Source organism: Thermobia domestica, chromosome 18 (assembly GCF_964235325.1).
Source record: "Thermobia domestica chromosome 18, izTheDome1.hap1.1, whole genome shotgun sequence".
NCBI lineage: Eukaryota > Metazoa > Arthropoda > Insecta > Zygentoma > Lepismatidae > Thermobia > Thermobia domestica.
Window position 1 is genome coordinate 148,911,604 of NC_137471.1, and position 25,997 is coordinate 148,937,600.

At 35.7% G+C, this 25,997-nt stretch overlaps 1 protein-coding gene across 1 annotated transcript; it reads left to right on the forward strand.

Annotated features, from left to right (window-relative positions):
• The first annotated feature begins 4,184 nt into the window (after nucleotides 1–4,184).
• LOC145676007 (uncharacterized) lies at nucleotides 4,185–20,755 on the forward strand. The gene is made up of 2 exons (XM_081746844.1): nucleotides 4,185–4,983; nucleotides 13,738–20,755. The coding sequence occupies exons 1-2, from the start codon at nucleotides 4,619–4,621 to the stop codon at nucleotides 15,461–15,463; spliced, it is 2,091 nt and encodes a 696-aa protein (XP_081602970.1). The 5' UTR covers nucleotides 4,185–4,618; the 3' UTR covers nucleotides 15,464–20,755.
• The last annotated feature ends 5,242 nt before the right edge of the window (nucleotides 20,756–25,997 follow it).

Consider the following 25,997-nt stretch of genomic DNA (forward strand, 5'->3'; position numbering starts at 1 on the left):
TGGAAGTGTACTGATGTGACCAAAACTTTTATAGTTTGTAAACAATTCTACACCAGTTTCATATTTCTGTCTTATTTCTAGCCTGAGTTATCAATTTCTGTAATCAGGGAAGGACTTCTCGGACACCCTGTATATATATAACAGTTCTAAGATATTTGCATCAAATTTTGCCGTTTTTAATAGACGTCAGTCTGTCTCCTCTCTCTGACTCGAATTTCTGAAGAGGTACTCGAACTTACATGTGAATTCACGCATGGAATTTCGAGAAATAGGCAGGAAGAAAAGTCGTGTTTGACAATGTTACATGCAAAATTTAAAAAAAAAGGAAAGACATGCAAATATTGTGAACATACATATTTAACCCTTTGGGGATCTTATGGTACATTTTGTACCATACGCGTTTTTCATGGTACATTGCGTTATTTCTCTTCTATTTGAGCTTTTTGTCCGCTTGTTTTTTTTTTTTTTTGTTTTTCAAGTCCAGAGACATTGTAGAAGGCATTACGTATGGTTTCAGACCGTCCTGCGTCCAGACATGGGAGGTGATGACGTCATAATCTTAAAATGTATTTTTTCCCTTTTTAAGCCTATTTTCATTATTTTTGACGGGCTTATTTTTGAACGTAGAAGATTGAAGTTTTGCACAAACATTCAGTCCACCGAGTAGTATTTACCAGATTTTTCGTTTAGATGTCAGTGCTAAAACAAGGGGGGACCAGAGGGGCAAAAGGGTAAAAAAAGGGATATTTTTACCCCAAAAATTCCGTTTGTCGTCATTTTCCCGCCTCATTTACATGATAGGACCACGTGAGTCATACCGTCTGAAAGGCCGTTCCATTCTGAAGAGAATGACGGTCGAATAATTATTTTAGGGTAATTAGGGATGTCGCAGGGATTTTTTGAAAAATATACTTCTATATGGGGAAAAATGGGGCATTGTCGGTATATGTATCTTTGGCGGGCTTATTTTTGAACGTAGGAGATTGAAATTTTGCACAAACATTCAGTCCACAGAGTAGTATTTACCAGATTTTTTGTTCCGATGTCAGTGTTAAAACAGGGGGGAACCAGAGGGACAAAGGGTTAAAAAAGGATATTTTTACCCCAAAAATTCCGTTTGTCGTCATTTTCCCGCCTCATTTACACGATAGGACCACGTGAGTCATACCGTCTGAAAGGCCGTTCCATTCTGAAGAGAATGACGGTCAAATTATTATTCTAGGGTAATTAGGGCCGTCTCAGTGAATTTTTATCCAAATATACTTCAGTATAGGGTAAAAGTAAGGCATGGTTCTGAAATTTTTTCTGGCGGGCCTATTTTTTCACGTAGATGATTGAAATTTTGCACAAACATTCAGTCCACCGAGTAGTATTTATATGAAGTTTTCTTTTCGATTTCTGCGTAAAAACAGGGGGGGTCCAGAGGGGCAAAAGTTGAGAAAAGGGAAATTTTGCCACAAAAAATCCCTTTTTCCAGGAATTTCCCGCCTTAGATACATGATGGAGACATGTAAATGGTACCGCCTGAAAGACAGTTCTATTCTGAAGAGAATGATTGGCGGATTATAGTCCTAGGGTAATTAGGGATGTCTCAGGAATTTTTTTCCCTGAGATCATAGTGTTTTATGGTGATTTGGGGCATTGTGGGAATTTTTGATAAAAATTCTCTCTCCCTTACTATTCAAGATAGAAACTTGAAATTTGGAACACACATTAAGAGTAGCAAGTACTATTTATCAGATTTTTTTAGATGGCTACGATCTCACAGGGGGGGGTCCAGGGGGGCCAAAGTTCGAGGAAATTTTTTTTCCTTCCGAAATTTTCAATTTGACAATTTTTTTCTCGCTTCTGGTATATGGTATGAGCATGCAAGTGGTACCATTTGAAAGCAAGCTCTATTCTGAAGAGAATGAGGTATGAACCATGATCCTAGGATAAATAGTGACGATGCAGTAGCTGCTTGACTGAAAGTTTCAAAAATAGCCCAAAAAGCCAAGATCTCCTAAGGGTTAAACGCAAGTGTTGACAAAATGGTGGGGTATCAGTGTTCTGGCAGTTACCCAACCTAATTTGTTTATAACATTTAGAAATTCAATCCGCCTTCTGCAAAGTCGTTGTGACAAATGATTAGCGTCATGCTAAACGCCCGATATCTGAAGGAAGCATATATAAGTCGAATGCTTTAGTATGGTACTAATCACAAGCCAGAAGGACTCTGCATATGGCCCAGTTTTCTTTATCATCTCTGACGAGTATGATCATTTCTAATTCATTTTCGTACTCATTGATAATTAAATTGCATCAAAGTGTTGCAAATCACTCATCTCCTGCTCCAACTGATATTTGATTCTTAAATCTGCGCCTTAGTTTGTCTTTTGACAATTCACTTACATGAAGGAGGTTAATGCCAGCAGCCCGCCCCATTTTTTCCACACTGACCTAACACTAATTCGAGCTTACTACGACACACTGGCCGCCAGACTGATCATCACTCAGCACCTATAACGAGGAATTTAACTGCTAGTGTTTCGAAGGATAGTTGGCGTTGTCGGCGGAAAACGAGTTTTACACGGGAATGACTTATCATACAGTGTTCAGTTCTTAGTCCTGTATATGTATACCAAGTTTTATACCGATCATCGCGTTCTAACCGAAACATGTCCCTTGTTAGAAAAAATCATATGACTAGTTATATAAAATACAGTCAACGAATTTCAATTTTTGTAACCTCCAAATTGTTTAAAACCTAGAAGTATATCATAATAAATGAAAATAAAGTAATTTGTCATACTTTTCTTATAATTTAGAAAATAAAATAAAGAAATGGAAATAAATTCCTTCCCGGAAATTGATATGCAAGAGAACAACCCGGGAATATTCCCGTTTTTTATTTTCCTTTCCACCGTAAATATTCCCACTGCCTATCACTATTCTTGAATGAGTTGACATTGGTAAAAGTTAACATTTTACAAATAGAATAAACGAAAAAAATAACTAGTGCAATTTAATTTACGGTGGAAAACAATAATGATATCAAAACAAAAGTACAAAGAAAACACACCAACCACTTTTCGTTTATTGTTATGCATATTATTATTATTATTATTATTATTATTATTATTATTATTAATATATAAAGTCAGTGGTAGCTCATGCCTTCAACATGTATACAACAGTGGTTTCAAACACATTATAAATTTCCAATTGTCTTTGTCAGTTCGGGCTTTATATTTGTGAAGAAGAAGAAGAAGAAGAACTATTTTTTTCAATAAGCAATTATTCTGTAACATATTAAAACCTGATTGTATATTTGATTGCAAGTACCGTCTATAATTGCTGGGAGAGTATCCATGAAATATCGAGTAAAGTGGCCGTTATGGCGAGTGTATCGTGCTTTGTGTGTCCTGTGATGACGAGAGTTGTGTGGGGTTTTCTATACATATTTACTGAACTTACACACTTTTTCTTTCCTTTACACGTTCATACATTCCCTCATTTTTCTACACTTTTTCCCAGTCATTTTACACTCCTCAATTTTCTCTACCTCTTGTTCTGTTGAACTTGGCCTTCAGCCCCCTTTATCTGTTCGAAATTCTCTCCTTATTCTGATCTTTTCCTATTGTACCATACTTCTCTCCAAAAAATCACAGAAGAAACAATTAAAGAGAAAGCGCAGGAAAAGTGGTATGAAGAAGGTGTCAAGAAGAGCAGTTTCAAAGGAATATAAACATATAAAAAGCGTTATAAGAAGATAAATTATATGAAGAATGATTTGCGAAGCATTTTTTTTTCAAAGCCAGGACAGGGAGCCTTGAAACAAGGGTAAGATTAAAAAATTTAAAGAAGTGAACGAAAAATGTCAATTATGTTTTAAAGAAGACGAAACATTAGAACACTTATTGTTAAAATGTGTAGAAACCCTAAAAATCAGGGAAAAATGGAAATGGATCGATGAAATGAAAAAGGAAGGAAATTTGGTTAAATAACCTTGGAGGCTAGGCTTTAATGTAAATGGAAGGGAACTAAGTGAGAAAGAAATATAAAAAAACAAAGAACTTCTTGAATTTTGATGGAGAAAGAAAATGGAAAACTTTAAATGAAAAAAGGGCAGTACTTTATTTCTCTTTTTTTTCTTTTTTCAGGAACCAAACTTCCGAAGAGAAGGAAGGAAAATACCTTGAACCTGAACCTGAACCTGAAATTTGACTTTTTCCCAATTGCGACACTTCTTTTTTCACGTATTTTCGCTTTATCATACTTACTACTTTCTATCTGTTTTATGACTTTGTACACATCTTGTTACTTTTTTATCATTTTTCAACTATTCTAATATTTACATTTTACACGTTTAATTACCTTTCTAAATTGCCGATATTCTTGTTCAATAGAGTGATAATGATACTATGCAAAAAATTTTTAATGCTTACTACAAACAAACAATCAATTGCCGAGAGAGGAGTAGTGGTTGATGAAGAAGAATAAGAGGAAGAAGAAGAAGATTGGAAATACAAAGATGCTCTTGTGAACGTACTTGTAAATCATTTCATTAACACTGGCAACGTAAAATATAAAGGGAGTATAAGAACAGTATTAAATTCTTATTATATTTCAATTCAAAATGGCTGGTAAGGCGTCTGTTAAGTCGGAATTGATGTGCAAAGAAGAAATTGCTTATGACTTACCTAGTGATGATCCGCTCGAAGGGAGAGGGTGGACATACGAACTAATGAGTGACAACAAAGAGTTAATATTATCTACAACGGAAGGAGATGTATCAGTGGACAAGGATAAAGCTAAGTGCTCTTTGGATGTGAAACTAAACGTTGATAGGGTGAAATCAGAATTAGCACTAGAAGAAGATCCTGAATTTGAAAGTAATATAGAAACGCTAAGAAAAATTGTGGTTCAGGAGACTTGCGCGTCGTATTCTAATGACTCCCAACAATTAACAACAAAAAGTTTAAATTCAGTTCGGCCAGAAAGGTAATGTTCAATTTCTCATTAACTAATTGGCTCAGATTGATAATACGGTTACATGGTTTCGGAAATTTTGTTGGTTGAAAGCAATACTTCACGAGAAATATTTAGGTATGGGAAATATCATGAACGTAAGTTAGTAGCCTACAATTTGGAAATGACATGGCACACATAGACAAGCTGTATACCAATTAAAAATAATAACAAGATTGATACGATCCATACAATTCTTATGTAGTTCATATCTCGATAAAATAATTATTTCTTTATTATTGGTTACATATTTCTCACTAATTGTTCACATATTTAAAATATGGGTGCTCGACGATATTGTTTTATTTATATAGAGACTTATGTAAAATACCAAATAATAAGAATGGTAATTATTCTAAAATTTTACAAATGTAAACCTGTAATGTATTATATTCGAACATAAACTATGGACGTTTGTGATTTTATTTTGATTTAGCTCAAATGGGTCTAGCTTGATTTTTCCGGCTGGCTTCGAAAGACATAAGTAAAATACAAGATAAAGAATATTTTAACCAACAATGGATGTTCATTATTTGTAGAGCTCCATACAACAGTCCATTTCATAACTGCACTCATTTTTTCAAGGAAGTCGACTTTTTACATTCCCAGGAATCTTTTTTAGGGTATGGACCTGCATTTTTCAATATGGGATCACTTTAGGGGCTTGGTGTACGTACATAATATATCAATTATTGTAAAAACAACGCTAATGAGCATGTGCTAGATGGCCGGTAAAAATAAGAGTGCTATGCAGATTAGGGCATTACGCAGAATGTGGGTTAACAAAGATAGCGCAAAATTCTGTATTTAGGATGCCTTACACGTCTTACGTGTTGAATGTGTTCTTGTACGTTCCTAAGTATTTTATAGGTAACATGCTGAAATGCTTTCTTTGCTTGTATATTTGTGTTCCAAAGTAACACAATACATTAGGGACGTAACTTCTTAATCATATGGATCCCTTCATTCCCAAGCATTTTCATAGTTCCGTGTTATGATTTGCCACACTAAATTTTGATACTTCATTTCGCTTACAGTGGTTACTAGCTACCTTGACAAAAGGTTACTTTGCACATCGGGCATTACTTCGCCAAAATATGAAGAGAGTTTCACAGTCCTCCGTCGGTAAAACCATGAACTGTATACACGAAGTTTCAACTACCCCCTACGATAGAACATGTAACTCTATTTTGGTGTTAATGTTGGGGTCAGCATCAGTTCTAATTACAGGGAGGCTTTGTTGTTGTAGTAGCGTGGAAAACAGTCACTGTAAGGACCGCCAAATTTTGAAAGAATTTCCGTCAATGTTAAGTCAGTTTCGTTATATTATACATTGTAACTTGCATTATACAACGTAACTGATAACCGTTTGAACATTTTAATACAAATAAATTAGTAAAACAGCGGTTAAGCCATACGGAGCGCCATTCTGTGCGTAATTGTTTGACAACACAGGTTGTAAGTCATTCATTAAAAATACAGATTAATGAATTGGATCCTAAAACCAACGGTTCTGACAATCTCTTACAGTTGAAGCTTGCAGGGTCCCTGACGATTCGAATGAATCGCTTCTACCCTAAGACCTTACATACCACCCTAGTTGCATGCCTTCGGTATTCAAGACATGACAAATCAGGGTTAATGTCCGAACCCCAATTGGGCTGTCAACATTCAGGCCTTGAGGAGGCATTTTAAGAAAATAAATATAAGGAAGAGGACGACAAGAAATACACCCTGGGAGGAGATTTAATGCTACAGCCTCACATTTCAATTCATCAAATTTTTAATCATTAGTACTACTTCAGGCCCGCTCGTACCTACAAAATTGGTAGGTTTACAAATGTAACCTTTTAAAGAGCTCTAGCTAATACTTATGTGTGGCTTACTAGCAATTGCACTTATCTTTATCGAGAATAAAGTCACATCCGAGAGCATTTGTCACAATAGTGAAACACAAGATAAAACTAATATTAACTTGTTCATCAAACATTATTGTTGTTCAGGGCCTACTCGTACGTAGCAATCTTAATATGTTCTCATAACATAAACCTTAGTATTACCATATACTGCGTTACTGACGTAGGCACTCCGTACTATCGATACATCATAGTATCCGGTGTTTATCGTAGTAAAGGGTAACGTGGAATCGTAAACGGGCTTCCCTTTTTCTTTTTCTCGAGATCGGTTTATGATTCCCAGCACAAGAATACAAGAGTTATTTTCAAATATCAAAAAGAATAACATTTGATTTACTTTCTCTAAATGCAAATCAAAACTCTAATTATTTTCTATAAATCCAAATCAAAACTAATTATTATACCAAAATCTAAAATCCGAACATCAATTTTATTACCATTATACTTTTCTCTAATTATGTCAAACATTAAAAATTAGAACAAAATTTTGAAATTTTAGTCAATTGCCGAATTTGCACATTAGCTGGGACGCAACCAGGCGTCGGACTGGTTTCATCACTTTAATTTTATAACGAAAGTAGAGATGTCCCTAGGGGATGAACTATATTTTAACCTTCAACTCTTCTTAACTTATAATATCGCTTTTCTCTGAAGTCAATTAACTTCAGTTATCATTAGTCACATTGAATGCACATTGACTTTTCATAGTAGACTGCATGTATATATCGAACGACGAACAAATCAACGAGCAACTTTATCAAATTCAAGGTTATTGTCAATTACTTTCAATATTATACTAAATTGTGTTTAACTTACAGTATTTTGACGGCGACTTGATCTTACATTACAAATTTCGAATATTTTTTCATTATACAATCACAACATCAGATGAAAAACTTCACTATCTCAAGAGCACATTTTTTAATTACCCAAAATTTTAACTTTATGATTAATTGTAGTTATTACTAGTACTTCTCTAATTATGTTCGTAATTATATCTAATTGCCTAACAAGTCTCTAAATGCTTGATTGTATGGAGACAGTTAATGTTAATATAAACATAAAGGAGAATGATAAAAAACTCAAGCAAAATTTAATAATAAAATTTTATTATGAAGTATGGTTCCCAAAACTGGAAAGACCTGAAAAAAAAGTACAAAACTTAAACATCCTAATAAGAATTCGATACTGAAAGTCCGCATCTAAAACGGGATAGCCATACTTTTCAAAAGTGGTGAGGTATTATTACAATTTCAAAGTCGGAAATCGCCTTCTAAATCAATTACCTGTTTAAAATTTCCAATGCTGTCTTTCCTCTCCTTTCCACATTCATCTTTCACCTCCAAATGCTGTAAGGAAATCATAATATATGACATCTAAGTAAACGTATCTGATTGTAGGGCGATATTGATGGTTTCTTGGACTGGTGCGTCGTTGGCGGTGGGCACACACTTTGATTCTGAAAAGTAACCTTCGAAATTCGGGGAAATAATCAAATAAATAAACAGTAATCCTTTTTTCATAATCTAATAGTTTAAAAGTTCAAATTCAGTATTTCTGATTTTTCATCTCTTCCCGGGTTTAACCCGAGTTGGGGTGACGTTCACGCTTTTTTTGTGCTAAGATTTTAATTTTCCATCTGTGCCGGTTACGCTTGTAAGCTGTAATTTAGCACGGTTACGTGTACTTTTCCAGTTAGTTTGTTTAATTTCGGAACTTTTCTCCTTTTTACAGCGTATTTACTAAATTTCCACGTAATGACAAGCCTTTCTTTACGACGTTTGGATTTACGCTGCATTGCGATACCTGTCATAAATTTCTTTTTAGGTTTGCGCTTACTATTAGTATATTTTGCCATGTAGTGTACTATAAAATGTTCGTACGTGTTTTCGCTTAAGCTTTCTGGTGCTCTTCCGAGTCGATGTATACTTCTTCCGCATGTTTGACTCGAAATAACCTCGCCTATAGCTCGACTTTAATTTGCATGTAGTTCGTCTTTGACCGAGTTCAGTGCGTTCCGAATTACGCTTACCAAGGCACTTTCCTTTTATTCTCAACTTATTTCCTTCTGCACGCCTAATTTGTGGTTGTGCGTGCTGAGAATACGCTGTACGTGGAGGTCGACGCACATTGTTTTCATCATGAGCAATCAACATGTCTACATTTTGTGTAGCACTACACTTAAACTTTCGCTTTTTACAATTTCGCAATAGTGAAGTACTAGCTTGAAAATTCAAACATTTCGGCAACTGAAAATTAATAAATGTTCCATCTGATGTACTGATATGATCGCGTCTGCTCATTTTAATTCTACTGATTATGCTCCTCGAAATCGAGTTTACGTTAATAATGTATTACGAAAACTCAACTGGGTATCATTGGCCATCTTATTTTTCTTCTTAACTTTGGTGTTACATTTCGGTTCTATAACGGAAATATACTTTCGACTGCGTGTGCTTTATTGGAAGTGTTACGCTTGTTTACGGTAAACATTTCCGACCGATATATTATGTACGAGACCTTCACTACGTAAAACAGAATTCGCTTTGCGGGTCTATTGTGAATTTGAAGTCGTTTTCTTCTACAATACTCAAAGCTGATAAAGTCGGAATGGATTTGCAGCACTAAAATGCAACTTACGTTAGACACACACTGTTACAAAGACAAATTTGAATTTGTTAATTCGCGCAAAACCATTTGCCTGCGACACAAAACAGACAACACTGTAACTTCGTTATCACACAAAATCATCAATTGAACTCTCAAGCCTTCCCTGGCTTTTTCGAGAGGGCGGATACGCGCAACCTGAACGCTACCGCTTATCATGTGTGAAACATCGGTATCCCTTGAAGGCAAAACAATTTCATTAGAAACAATTTTCTACAGGTACGCGTAACGATTCTTCTTTTTTGCTATCTCTACACTGCATATTTTTTTTCCTGACTGTAATCGACTTTCTGGTTTATTTGGCACATGTCTTTCACAACTTGGGCTGGCTCGAATTCAAGACGGTTTCTTTTCCGCCTTGCACTCTTTTTTTTGTTGGTTTGTCTACACTCAATCTGTGCCGTTCGCATGTATTCATAGAACACAGTGAGAACTTTCTTTCATTCCGCTACACTTTTTTTAAACTCAGCAGTTACTGAATCAACATGATTGGCCGCGTTAACTAATTCAGAGAGCACTTCAGTTAAGGAATTATTGGCTACTTTCATATTAATACGTAAGCTGTTTTGGCATTCAATTCGCTCTTTCCTACGCTCCCAAATCGTTTCTGTTACAGGCTTTTGAAGATCACCTACTGATTTATGTATTTTTTGTCCTAGGCATCCAATATTCATTACCATTTTTGAGCCATAATTTCTAATTTTTTCTCTAATTCTTCTGTCAATATTGCTTGAAATTGTTCTAAAACACTAGCCTCCATATTGATATGAGATACGAGCAACTAATTCAAAGTACAAAAATATAAATGTCTGAGTTTAATACGAAAATAAGAAACATGCGCTTAAAACTTGAAACATTAGAATTTTGATATTACGATCATTAACAACCAATCCTTGTTTTTACAACTCAGGTTTCATTTTGCGAAGTGCTTCAATATAAAATTAACACAGATATAAACTAGTACCATATATAAAATATTTTCTATAACTATTCTATCAGGCTTTGATTCCATTTTGTACTAATACACAATAACACATTCAGCAAGGCGATGTGATAATATTTGAAAAACAGTATCACGTGACAGTTTCTACACAAAAACTGTGTCTTCATCAGACTTCCACTCCTTCTGGTTGCTGGGAGTTGGTCATCACTTATATATACTGTCCGGAGATCAATTTTAATTAGGTTCCGCCCCTTCTTTAAAAAATAACATTGTCTGGTTTTCACTTTCACTTTTTAGCTGCACACGTGTCAAATTAAATGTTTACTTTTTTCCGCTGGATGCGTCCTGTCCTCTAATTATCCTTGTTATTTTGTTTTTCTTTCTTCTTCCTTTTTATTCCTTCTTCTTTAAGCAGAATCTTCTCTCACTCTTTATTTATCGAGAATCTTGCATTCCAGTTCATCACATTGCGTCCTGCTTTCATAATCTCTCTGGCTTCCTTCCATTTTCTCACCAAAGTCCTGTTCTCTACTTCTATGACCTCTGCTCCTTCCCACCCTATCCTATGGTTTGTTTCTTTCTGATGCTTGTATATCGCATTGTTGTCCATTTTCAGTCTTACAACATCCTGGTGCTGCTTAATCCTTTTTTTGAATTTTTTTGTTTCTCCTATGAAAATTTTGTTACACTCCTCTCATCCTACTCTATATATTACTCCCCCTTGATCTTTGTTTGCTATTGCTTTTCTCTTTTTTCTTCTGACTAGTTCAATTATTCTGCTTCCTCTTTTCCTGTACGTCCTAATTCCTGCTTTCCGAAACATTCTCTATATGTTCTCTGTTTGTTTGCACAGTTATTGTGTTGAAACTGTCACGTGATACTGTTTTCTTTTTACACATTATCACATAGCCTTGCTCAGTGTGTTATTGTGTATTAGTATTAAAACATTTACTCTTATTCATAAATGCACATGAAGGTGCATAGTGTAAAACATGTATGTATGTGTGTATACTCAATCAGCTGTTTGCTATCCACTCACATCTACATAGAATTAAAAATCAACAAGAAAAAATTTTATGAGCTACATTAATCTCTCTGTTGCTCTCAAGGTCAAAACATATTTACTTAACTTACGTGAAAAATCTACATTACTCAGTTCTTGTTTTTTCTATCACTCTGCTTTATTTTTAATTAATTGTGTTCGCCGAGGATCTGATAGAAATTCACTGTCGACACTAGGCTAATCAGATCCAAACTCAACACGTTATCTGTATAACTAATGGTATTGTAAAAGCAGTTGTAGGAAGATTACTATAATTTAATCCGGAAAACGTTCGCCATGTGGTTGAAATCGTGCTTTTTGGTAGTTGTTAGATTCTTGTAAATATAATCGCAACCTTCACATTGATTTTAATCTTTTTCCCAAGATTTGTCACTTCTTTAATGCATTTATCCCAGCTTTGCTACGGCAGTGTGACGTAATATTGAGGTCTCAAATATTCAGTAACAACAACAATAATAATAATAATATAGGTAACAAATTCCGTATGAGGACACATTGTATTAAAGCCTGTAAAATAACCCGTAGCGTAAGCCATAAGTTACAAAATAGTCGGGATTGGAGAGAAGTGTCAGGACCAACAGCACATACCCTCTCGATACGTTATTACAACTAGCTACATGTTATAACGGAAAGTTTCCCTACAACTAGCTAAATGTTATAAAGGAAAGTTAAATGTTTTAACGGAAAGTTTCGAGGTAATTTTGGTGTAGAATGTAGGGATTCTGAACTCACAAGAGCCGTAATTACAGTTGTTTTTAACTAATGGTTATGCTGGCTAAGCTACAGAAGAAGTCGAAGGCGTTTCGGGAAAGAGGTTCCGTACCATCATGAGACATCTCTACAGCTACTCAAATTTAAACGAAAGATTTCCGCTAATATTTCGTGTAGAATATACTCTACTGTACGTTTTTAGGAAAAAAACTAAAAAAAAAGAACTGAATATAATTGAAAACTAAAGCTTGTAATAAACTAACTTGTGAAGTTTGCAGATTTAATTAAAAAAGCTTTGCTACAAAAATATATACACAGACCATAATTCAGTGAGCTCTGAAATCTTATCAATGTAGACTGAATCTTATATCTTATCTGATATAAGATTCAGTCTACAGAGCAATTGTTGCTTAAAGAGTGGCATACACTATTTCTAGAATCGAGATAAGATGAGATACGATAGTTTTGGTCTCGTCTCGATTCTCATCTCCAAAGCATGACTATAGTGTGAGTTAACCTTGTCCCGTCTCGAATTAAAATGTTTCATCCCGATTTTGTTCGGTTTGTTTTAGAATCGAGATGAGAAATTCGTCTTTTCATGGGCAACATTACACAAAACCGAAATATTTTTTTTGCCAAATATCACGTTTCTGCTTGTAATGGTACGACCTGAGCGATAATAAGTTTTTAATTTTTAAATATTCTTCGAGATAATTGTTATTATTGTTAGTATTATTCCTGAAAATTTGATAGTTCAAGTGCTGAAACAAACGAGTATTCAAATATTTGAATATAATGAAGCGTGTGTTATCGCTGATCTATTTCCATCAAAATTCCTAAAGTAAAAAAAAAAAAAAATGCCTGACGTGTATTCGATCGAAGAACTTCGAGATTACTGGTCAAGCCCCTAGACCACTGAACCACGATCACAACGCTGTAAATGATTCGTCTTTAGTCTTGTTACTCTAAGTTTCTCTGCCTCAGCTTGGAAAGTTGTATGTAATTTTTTAATTGGTTTCAAAACGTCTTTCGTGTTCCTCTTATGATTATATAAGTGAATTACCTTCGGTACAGTTACTATTAATACGTTGAGTTGTTCTTAAACCTTTGGATCGCAAGTTGGTTTTCTCTCCACACGAATCTACACATAAGACAGATTTAATTCTCATACTGTGCATTTGTGTCAAGACAGCCGACAATACCTGGTCATAGGCTTATGTCCGCCACGATATAAATGATAGTTTAATTTGATATAGTGAAACAAACTACAGCAACTTATTTTGAGATAATAGTGATATGGTACTCCATTTCATATTTCTACAATATTTAATGTAATAAAACATGTAATATAGCGAATGATTACATGTTTTCTTGCTACTTAATCATTATCTCCATTTATATTTGATGGTTTGTTGAATTCGTTACAGGCGCGATAACATCTTTGCTTTCCACGGAGAAGGGAATACGTTTACTACATTAAATAAATCCATTTCTCATTCTTATGATGAATCTGATACTTCGACGCAGTTTGGCAAAGAATTTCATCGATCACGTTTGACAAAGAATATGGTGACACAGGAAAGTGAAAAAAGTCATACGTCCCAAAATAGTGACAAACGCTCTAGTCAAAGTTCAACTATGTCAAGTGGTGAGTTAGTGCATTCAGGTGAAAAATCTCACATATGTGGAGTATGTGGAAAGGAGTTTAGAGTATGTTCAACTTTGGCTTCGCACATGGTGATTCATACTGGAGGAAAACTACACACGCGCCAAGAGTGTGGTAAAGCATTTACTGAACGTTCAACTTTGGCTAAACACATGTTAATCCACACAGGAGAAAAACCTCACATGTGCAAAAAGTGTGGTAAGGCATTTAATCATCGTTCGACTTTGGCTAAACACATGTTAATCCACACACGAGAAAAACCTCACACGTGCCAAGAGTGTGGTAAGGCATTTAATCGATGTTCGACTTTGGCCAGACACATGTTAATCCACACTGGAGAAAAGCCTCACGCGTGCCAAGAGTGTGGTAAGGCATTTACTCATCGTTCCCATTTGACTAAACACATGTTAATCCACACAGGAGAAAAACCTCACACGTGCCAGGAGTGTGGTAAGGCATTTAATCGATGTTCGAATTTGGTCAGACATATGTTAATCCACACTGGAGAAAAGCCTCACGCGTGCCAAGATTGTGGTAAGGCATTTAATCAAGGTTCACATTTGGCTAAACACATGTTAATCCACACAGGAGAAAAACCTCACACGTGCCAAGAGTGTGGCAAGGCATTTAATCAACGTTCACATTTGGCTACACACACGTTAATCCACACAGGAGAAAAATCTCACACGTGCCAAGAGTATGGTAAAGCATTTAATCGATGTTCGACTTTGCCCAGACACATGTTAATCCACACTGGAGAAAAGCCTCACACGTGCCAAGAGTGTGGTAAGGCATTTACTCATCGTTCACATTTGGCTACACACATGTTAATCCACACAGGAGAAAAACCTCACACTTGCCAAGAGTGTGGAAAGGCATTTAATCAACGTTCACATTTGGCTACACACATGTTAATCCACACAGGAGAAAAACGTCACACGTGCCAAGAGTGTGGTAAGGTATTTAATCGATGTTCGACTTTGGCCAGACACATGTTAATCCACACTGGAGAAAATCCTCACACGTGCCAAGAGTGTGGTAAGGCATTTACTCATCGTTTACATTTGGCTACACACATGTTAATCCACACAGGAGAAAAACCTCACACGTGCCAAGAGTGTGGCAAGGCATTTAATCAACGTTCACATTTGGCTACACACACGTTAATCCACACAGGAGAAAAACCTCACACGTGCCAAGAGTGTGGTAAGGCATTTAATAGACGTTCACATTTGGTTACACACACGTTAATCCACACTGGAGAAAAACCTTACTTGTGCCATGAGTGTGGTAAGGCATTTAATGATCGTTCGAATTTTTCTTCACACATGTTATCGCACACAGGAGAAAAACCTCACTTGTGCCAAGAGTGTGGTAAGGCATTTTGTCGACGTTCAGAATTGGCTAGACACATGTTAATCCACACAGGAGAAAAATACACACGTGCTAAGAGTGTGGTGAGGCATTTAATAGACGTTCGACTTTAGCTACACAAATGTTAGTCCGCACAAGACGAAAACCTCACACGTGCCAAGAGTGTGGTATGGCATTTACTCGTCGTTCATATTTGGTTGTCGAGGTTCCAGTTAGGCTGCACACAGGTTAATCCTCAGAGGAACAAAACATCACACATGCTACGAGTGTGACGGCGAATTTAAATATCGTTTAAGTTTGGTTACACACATGTTAATCCATACAGGAGAAAGAGGTTACGTATGCTAAGAGTGTGGTTAGAAGTTTATTCGAAGTTCAACTCTGGCTACACATATTAATATGCCCTAAGTGTGGTATGTCATTTGATAAACGTTGAAGTTTGGCTAGAGAAATGTTAACCCACAAAGTAGTAAAACATCACACATGTCGAGAGTGTGATGAGGCATTTAATCTACGTTCGAAATTGGCTATACACACGTGAATCCAAACAGTAGCCAAATCTCACCTTGCAAAAATCCTGGAATATAATTTTTTCAACGTTCAAACGTGTTCACCCACACAAGATCAAAACCTCACACGTGAGAGGTGTGAAAGACGATATAGTGTACGCTCAGACGTTGAAACGCAGTTGAACACAAGTCAGTCACCAAAGAGATGCAAAGATCTTAGCAAGGCGTTTACTCAAGGTTCACATATTGCAAAGTAAATCATAATCCACAAAGGACAAAAATCTCACACGTGCGGAGAGTTTATATGAGATGTCGCATTCTGTTGGAGGAATAGAGATGATATAATTTACGCTGTTATTTCTACGCGTGCTATGAAAATTGTACTATCCTAAATTGATGTTTGAGTAGAGTAGTCGACGAAGGGATGTCATTTGTGTCTGACGTTATCCCATGGTTATTGTAGATCCATATCTAAGCTCAAGTTATAGTCACCAAAATGAGCAACTTTGTCACCTTCTGACAACATCTGGAAATGTTTGTGGCATCTTTCAAGTAAACTTAGAGCACTGTTCCTATATGGTCTGCTGAAACACCCGACGAAGACTGTTTTTGGACAGACTTACCTCTGCTCAAATAGTTTCACACTCACGTACGAGATCATTCTGTGCTCTGCTGCTCCATTATTTTAATACTACAAACAATCCGCCTTTATGGTCTTGCGGTCTTATTTCTATGTAGAGAATTGGTTGAGAAACGACATTCCACTGTTCCTTCTTGATATTTTCAGACATGTTTCGCTCACCACTAAACAGCCATATTTACGGCACAGTCTGTAAAATTGTTTGTAACACTTTGTACGTTTTTGTAGTATAGTTTTAAGGTGGTTTTCTTTTCACTGCACTTTTGAGCAGCATTCTACTGTACATCACCACATTAAACGCAGAATATAAAACATTTGATTTGGCACACTTCTCTAGCGTGGGATCACGTTGCACAAGTCACTCTCACTCTTTTCTTGCCATCTGAGTTGAACATTGTAAATTATTTTAATTGAGTGTTCTCTACCAATAAATGATAACGATATTTCACTTCATCTCCAACTATCAAACGCAGACTCTAGCTGTTGCCTTACTACTGGGTTCACAATGGAAATGATAAAGCATAGAGATAGCACAAATATTTTTCATGAAGTAGTAGCTCGAACTTTAAATTTCTGCGGTTTGATGTCGTCTTTTTGTATTTTATGCATAGACGATCCTAAGTACATAAAAAAAATTGTTACTGCCAAACTTAACATACAGATTTACAGTGTGGATAACTTCATTATTCAAAATCTATAAAAGAAACTATTGACCTTCTAACCAAAATTTTCCACATACCTTTCATTGTCCGGTTACGTAGTCCCACTCTGGAGCTATACCAATGCATAACTTGTCCATATTACACTAATATATCGAAAAAGTAAATATCACCTATATCAACAAACGCTTCCAAACTCAGCACTATTCATGCAATATATACTACCTCACTTTAGACCCCACACCAAATCGCTATCAGCATAGTCCTTGTCCCTAATATTTACGCTCTGCCAGTACACTTTACCCTCGTGAGATACATTGTTCTTAACCTTATAGTGGTAAGGTGAAAAAAATTTTTGTGAATGGTAACATTTTGCCTCCTGGACCCAGGAACATTTTTGTCTGATAAGATGTGAACTAGGATTTAAATTTGTATTATATTTATAATATTAAATACAAACACCAGACAGTGGATACGCTTTAAGCGAAACTATACATTTTTATTGAGGCAATACCTTTCTTGATAAAATTAAGTTCGATAATTATGTGACTATTTTATTGCTTAAATACCGGTACTGAAATTAAAATATTTATTAACTAGAAAGAAGTAAACCAGGATTTCTCCTAATAGCGGTATATTCACGTTTCAATTCTGCAGCAGTCTCCACACATCATTTTTGCGTGACTTAGGCAAATCCACTTACAGCCCTTTTGGCAAAATATCTGGCCTTACTGTGTTTATACATTTAACATCGTCCTCGCTTTCCTACATGATTAGGTACAGAAGCATCTTCTAGAGTTAATCCGAAAAACCTTGCTGTGTTCGCTAAATGTACAACATTACTACTACTCGGTTCTACATTTTAGAAGTGATAAAATCACGTTATTTGCCATCGTGTAGTATTTCTTTCTTCGTCATATTCAGTAGGTATCTGGTCTACTATGTCCACCCCACCTTTAGTATCGTTGTACGATCTCTGGCCTCCTGTTATCTCTGGTACTCTCATCTAATTTGACGTCATTGTGCATACTTGAGATCAGCACTAAACACAGATATTTCTTAGATGCATACGAACCAATGGTGCAGTTCTAATGAAAACCAAATACACTACTGTATTCTTTCCTCCGTTTGGCATTCACAAACGCGGGGGCAACTCTCTTGTTTTTACGAATTGTCCCTATGATAGTTAAGTTACTGTCTCATTCCATTTATTTAACCAAATTGCAGCTTGTAAACCGATTATTGTAAAAAGGTCTCTTTGCAAGATGAACCATGAATCTGTTGATACAATCTCTTCACTACTTTTTCAGGTTTGTTATCTATCTGGAACGGGCCTTCTGGTTGTGTCCTCACATACACTTCTATATTTGTTGTGTAGTATAATGTTTCACCAACAAGAATAAAAATTTTAATTCCACATTTTGGAGGTCTTTTAGGCATGTAAATACGAAATCCACATCTTCCCCGGAAATCGACAAGTGTCTCACCCAAAGTTGCTAACATACCAATTAAGAAAACTGTTGTTGCAGTTGTTTACAAATAATTCAAAAAAAGTCACGAATTGGGGCAAATCTGGGGCTCAAGGTTATATCTGATTATGTTATTCATTAGCATCTTCCACTCTTTCATCCATCCTATCCTGCACAGTAATCACTTTCTGCTCAGTTTGGCTTCTCCGGTTCCCATCATCACATAGAGATGACCCTACGCAAAAGACACATTCATTTGTCTGATTAACAATATTCATGTGTTAACTTCTGCTTCGCACCTCCCCTCATTCTCCGTCCTCGTTATCCCTTTACACATTTTTTTTTATTTTCTCTAATTGTATTGTATTTATATTGAATCAATCTGTCTATATTAAGTTGTGTTATATATGTTTACTTACATAATAATGCTAAGAATCAAAGTTCCATACGCCTATTTTTCTTTTTCTTTTTGGTTATTTGTTAGTTTTTATACCGTATAATTGTAAAATTTCGATAGAGCACAGATCTCCACTTACACTTTGTAAATAAATTCTTTTCCATCACTTACGTTACAGAGGGCGTAACCTTTTCATAGGTTGCTAGCCACTTTGATTTGCCGGTAAAACGTAGTGCATTCACATACTTTCTCAGCTGGCGCACATGTAGTGAGGCGTAGCTGCCAAGTCTAGACTCTATTTATTGCAATCATGTGGGCGCACAGTGATGCTAATTCATTAACAGGCGACAGGTTGCAAAAAATTGAGAGTTTTCACGAGCGTAATTTGGCTGGAGTACACAAGTAGTATAATTTTTAATCATCATTATGATCATTTTCACTCTTATCCTATTCTCATCACATAGTTTTGAATACTGTTTCAGTTCGGTTATTTTACCGCATATGATAATTGACGATGGAAAGTCTTTCATACATCCTTTGAAGATAAAATTGCCGGGGTGGCTCAGTTGTAAAGCGTTCACCTCTGATGCATGGGGTCTCGGGTCCAAACCCTGCTCCCGCCAAGTTAACTTTGTGGTGGACAAACACCGTGTGCTTGGGTTTCCTCGGAGTTCTCCAGTTTCCTCCCACTTTCATCATTCCACAATTTCATTCATGCTCAGCATACACTGAACCAAGTTTCCAGAGTTCTCGTTCTCCGATCAGTGGCAACCACCAAGCATCATCAACGAGTTCACCACCATTTAAGAAGCATACAAATGCACATAGCATCTCGAGCTCCGACTTTGACTCCAACCAGCTTATCCTCTTCTGCAGCCTGTCTACAGCTTGCTACAGAAAAACTACAATCCAAAGTACTTTAGTTCGAAGGCTTTACTTCTTTAACTTTTCCAGTATCGGCAACGCAAAGATATTTCGCAAATGGCAGAAACAAAAAAATGGATTCATCATTAAATCACAGTCGGCCAACTTCGCAAAATAATTCGTGACAATCCAGTTTCGAAATGTTCAGGAAAACTGACTTTAACTTCTCTCAACAACATCCGACACTAGCAACCTCAGCCACATACCATGTCAATCGTAGTACGAGGGGTCCGTCTATCTATAACACTTGATATATAGGCTAAAATTCCTGAAGTGGGATACACCTTTAAAAATGCATCCGTATTCGCAACAATCAGGGACCAACGTACATAGTTCGAATTCTGAGAACATCACAGGATACTATCAACGACCTTTTGCATAAACAAATCTTAATTTTCAAGAAGAGATGCCGATTTGAACAATCTTGCTCATTACGACCAATTCCTCTCCCAGGTAAACGCTGTCAAGAAAACAAAGTACATCCTACTAACAGGTGCAACCTATGAACCTTTTATCCTACAAAGAGGTGCACACTTTTCCTTTTCCTTTGAAAACTGTCCGAATCTGCAACAAGTTCCAATCTGCAACACTTGGTATCAATTCCCGCCTCCGAGATACAGCTACAAGTGCAAGTCTCGGCTTGCTCCAGAAGAATTCAGGCCGAAACTTGTAGTACCACTATTGACTCATTATGTTCAAAATCGAAAAGGGGAGACTTTGAAAGACTAATCAATTTCTTTATATGCATAAACTATTAGCATTTGTCACCCACACTCTTCAAAACGTTCGTCTTTTGCACAACCATTAATATTAAAACACGTTCAGCACGCAGCTCGCAACATTCTTCACCTCGATTTTCATGACACTTACAGTGGTTCGTACGTGCACTTTCATGTATCTCCACCCGAAACAACTATTTAACTTCATAGTGATCATGTATCTAGTTATTTGACTATGACTTTTATTTCTATTTCTCAACATTCTCTTGTACTTACCTCATAAACTCATATTTTAACAACTATTACACGAGGAACAATTTGACACATTACTTATCACTGAAACGCATCTCACTCCCAAACTTAATTGCAAATTTACCGGCTATCAACTCATTCCACACGATATGAAGCTTCCGGCTCGATGCGCCACTAGCGGCGTTACAATACTATTTTATCCTTACACATGTAATATTTTCCATAAGTAGAAGCTTTGCTTTATATATACTTAAACACAAACAAAATATTTGCTGACCAAAACAATATATTCACATAAAAATATTACATACGTGTTACAGTTTCGCCAACTAACATTTTGGCTTCATCAGACACTATGAGATACATGAGAAACGTGCAGTCTTATATACACACAAGAGCTGAGATATCTTGCTTCTGATTGGCTCCTCGCAGCAGCCAATCCACTTTAAGTATTCTAATTCGTATTTCCCTATACCGAGGCTTCCTATCTGTTGTAAATTACACACACATAAAAAGGACGATCTTGGCACAACTAATCTAAACTAACAAATAATTGGCATAAATAATTAAATAATATTATAAATATATATAAATCCACATAAATAAATAAATATATAAATAAACAGATAAACACACAATTACTCATACGCTTAAAAAGACGACACACACATACAGTATATACTAGTGGTAGGCGCAGAAACCGGTTTTTCTGTTTCCGGTTTCCAAGAAAAACCTAAACCGTTTTTTTCAAAATTTTCAAACAAAACTGTTTTCACGGAAACCGGTTTTCTCCAAAAAAAAAACGGTTTCGGTTTTTTAAAAAACGGTATCGGTTTTCTTCAGAACCCGGTTTCGGTTTTCTTCAAAGCCGGTTCAGTTTTTCATCAAAACCTGTATCAGTTTTTCCAAAACTGGTTCTATTTCTGACTAGAAATTTTTTCGTTGTTCTCCGGAACCCATTTCCTTTCCACAGATAGTTTTTTGTGTTTTCCAGAACAGTTTTGAGTTTTAGTTTTTACTAAAACCATTGCGATGTTTACCGAATCCGGTATTGGTTCCTTGAGAATCTACATATGTCTTAGATCTTCAAATCGGCTTAGTTTTCAATCAAAATTGGCTTCCGTTTTCATCAAGAACTACCTTTGAGCTTCTACTTAAATCCAGTTTGAACTTTCATCAAAACCCAGTTGGGATTTTTGTTATAACGGTAATTTATTATTATTATTATTATTATTATTATTATTATTATTATTATATTATTATTATTAGTTACGATTAAAAACATTTTTTTCCTTCGATTCAATATTCACTCTTATGTAAATCTCTAGTTGTTTCGAATACAATTACCTTCTTTATTATCAATAGATTTTCAGAACCTGGATTTTTTTTAATTAGACTAGCTTAACCTGCACTCTCTACACAGCGCATCATTCACATATGAGCATGAATCTTCTTGTCATTCCTCACAATATTTGTACATGTCCCCTTATAGACACAAATGAAAGACGTCTTGATAAAAATCGGCAAGGGGTACCACAAAGGAGAGATTTTTTCGATTATTTTTTCAATATCTCGCACCGTTTGCAAGATTGAGCCTACTTCTGGTTGGAATTTCTAATTCATGTATGATCAGTGCTTTCTTTCTTCTTGCATGCAGTATGTAATAAGCAAATACATTACATACACAATTTATTACAATGCCACTGATATCTGGTGTTCATTAGCAAAACATTCTAAATATTAAAGATTCTCCATCACTCGAGAAATAGTTTTCTTCGATTTCCATTATCAATTGATCATGAAACAAACGCCTGAGAAATATACAACCACTGTATACAAACATGTTGTGTTGGAGTGTATAAATTATAGAATGTGTTATTTTTTAAAATGTCAACACTTCCAGTGTACCCTAAAATATGTATTAAAGAAATAATGGCCACGTTTTTTAAATGTTCAATTGGAACTGGGCCAATCTACACAAAATTTGGAATCGACCAGCAAAAATGGCACGATTCTAGCACTTGTGGTTTTCGAGATCTCATTGTCAAAACGATTGGAGACAAACATATAAACTTTTCTTTGCACACAAACATATAAACCTAACATTTTAATATATAGATATTTATAGTCAAAAGTGATCAATTTAATGGGGAGAATACTGAAATGAAACACTATGCCCTGTATGATAGAATTGCGTAATATTATGTAGTAGATAGAAGAAATGGTAATACTAGTACAAAAATTGCTTGATTTATTGTCTTCACGAATAAAGACAGACGGAGGCATTCCTACGGAGGCTCATCTACCGTTTTTCAAAAATTACTGTGTATTGTTTCTTTGAAACGGCTCATTCTTAGTACCGTCGTTGAATTAACCTACTATAGCGAACTTTTTGGCTTGTTTGAGAACTGGATACCGAAAGTCCGGATAACTATTTACCAGTAAGAAATTGAAATGTATGTACGCCTATTGGTGTTCATTTCCTGGACTCAGAGTAGAAAATTATTGTGTAAATCAATTTTTTCAAGCGCTCTGAGCCCTCATTCACTAGCGGTTTTCGAGCTCGACACAACGTAATATTTGCGTTTAGTTTGCGGTAATGAAAATAAGCATTAATAAATAGCTTTTTTCAGTTTTGTATTGTGCTGATGTACGCACATTTTGCTTTGCATGAACACAAATCTCTACCACGGATTGGTCTCATGCAGTGACACACATCACAAATGGATTGTTATGTCGAAGCTTCAGATTCTTAAGGATGATCCTATTTCATTCCTGTACAGTTAATGGAGAATTTTTTGTGTCTTCTTTACAGGTCAAGTTGCTATGATCAAAAATACAAGAATTTTAAACCACCTAAAATGTTCTAATTTGGGGGTCATAAAAAGGGGTAAAAGTGGATCCGAAAAGGTAGGAGGACGGTAGGTAGCAGCATGACGTTACGCTTGTTCCCCCTTCCTATATTTCTCCATTGTATTTTTTTTATGAACTGGGCGACGCCTACATGTTTTTTCGAAGTCGGGACGGAGTCCCCCGCGTTTAGAATCTATACCCTAAGTTGCCGTTTATATATATATATATATATATATATATATATATATATATATATATATATATATATATATATATATATCAACGCACGAAATATTGATTTAGCCTCTCATCGTCAAACAGTTTTGAACAATGGAATAACAAGGCTCCCTCTACGCGGTATGTTCTTCCTCATATAGGTATTATTTTCTCCCTTAGTGTGATTCTAGGAAAGTGAAGTGCATTTGATTTTAAAAATAAGAAAATTAAAAACAATAAATAAGTAAAATAAAAATATTAGGTTCATTGTAGTTCTAAACTGGCTATGATATGCTATACCACCAATTACAGTATCAGATTTAATTTCTTAGGGACACAATCGAAGGGTGGATACATTTTACTTGAGGGGGGTTATACTTAAAAGGTTAATTTCACATTATTTGCGCGATATTAATATATACTACCAGTCTGGGGTGCAGGTATAGCCTACGGGTAGCGCCCGCCTCCTTGGCCCCCTTTGGCAATGTTATGTGTACCGGATTTGAATAACAACTCCAGGTAAGGACAGTTCTATTAATATTTTATTTTGTTTAAGAGATGTTAGCTTAAAACTGTTAGCTTAAAACTAAAATATTGTTGTATTAAAAGATGTTTCGATGTGCACAATAGCTAACATTGTTAAAATATACTGGTAATCAAATGTAGGAAAATGTCATTTTCTGTAATACATAAAACAAAATCCTAACGTATAACGTCCTTAAATGTACTTTATTCTAATTTGAACGTTTTGGAACCTAAAAGTCTTAAGCCTATAATGTGTCGAGCTTTTGATAGTAAACATTTGCAGGTGCATATGGTGCAACGATTGTCAAGGTCAACTGCGCAAACGCACTGAGCAAGCATTTAATATTCATTTCAGTGAACTGCAAGATAAGGGTGAAAGTAGCAATTAAGTGTTAAGCAATTAAGGTGAAGCAAAGCACAATATGTCACGGAGTATTGTATTAATAAAGTAATTGCACGGAACACTCAATCAGAAGATGATGACGATCCTGGAATCTCTGGTTCTACAAAACACATCACGTTAAGGTAAGAAGATTTAAGCACTTCTTTCTTATGTAATTTGATTCAAGGGATATATACCGTCGTGTGTTTTATCATGTAATATTTCATTCAATATTTAACTTTCGTTATTTTGGACATCCGTTTGGTCTAGTGATAACAAGCTTGCCTACGGCACGCGTGGATTCGGTTCCCGGTGGGATACAGTTGAACGGAAAAAGTGGTTCAGATTCCATTATAATCAGTAAGTCCAAGTCTCTTTAGTCATCATGGCATAACCGTGGGGCGGTAAACTGAAACAAACCAAAACTTTCGTTATTTTATTTTACCTTAAAAGTGGCTTTAAGAGATAATGGGATGTACAGTAAGGGCAGTGTTTAAATTCGTGATAAAAAAGTACCGGGGCCTTTCCTGGCTACCATATATATATATATATATATATATATATATATATATATATATATATATATATATATATATATATATATAATGTGTATGTGTGTGCGGTTTAGTCAAATCTTGTAAAATTCCAGGCACTTCCATATTAAATAGAGTTGGGAAAACTTGTGCAAACACAAATCAAACAAATCTCATGACAACATAGTATTTTAACATAATGTTTATGTGAATAATAATATCAAAATAGCTGAATTTTCCTCTTATAAGACAACGAATGCAGTTTAGTCACAGTAGTTTCCATAAAGCTTCCTTCGATTTGTTTTCTTCTGCCTCGATTTCTTTCCTAGCAACTTGAGAGGGCGGTGTTTCTTCCTTGTGATATCCAGCGCTTAACGTACAGGAGGGGTTGCGGACAATGGCAAACCATTAATATTTATTGTCATTAAAGATGACACACTTCCAACCGATAGCGCGTTTCTAGTTGGCGTGATAACATTATTCATTACACTGAAACCCCTCTCACACTCAGCATTGCTGACTGGTATCGTTTGCACACACTGCATTAGTACCTTCATTCTCCCCAAGAC

Excerpts from the sequence above, each read along its gene's own strand:
- LOC145676007 (XM_081746844.1), top strand. The coding sequence starts at position 4,619 with ATGGCTGGTAAGGCGTCTGTTAAGTCGGAATTGATGTGCAAAGAAGAA. Across the intron at positions 4,984-13,737 it reads AATTCAGTTCGGCCAGAAAG|GCGCGATAACATCTTTGCTT; the intron begins GTAATGTTCAAT and ends AATTCGTTACAG.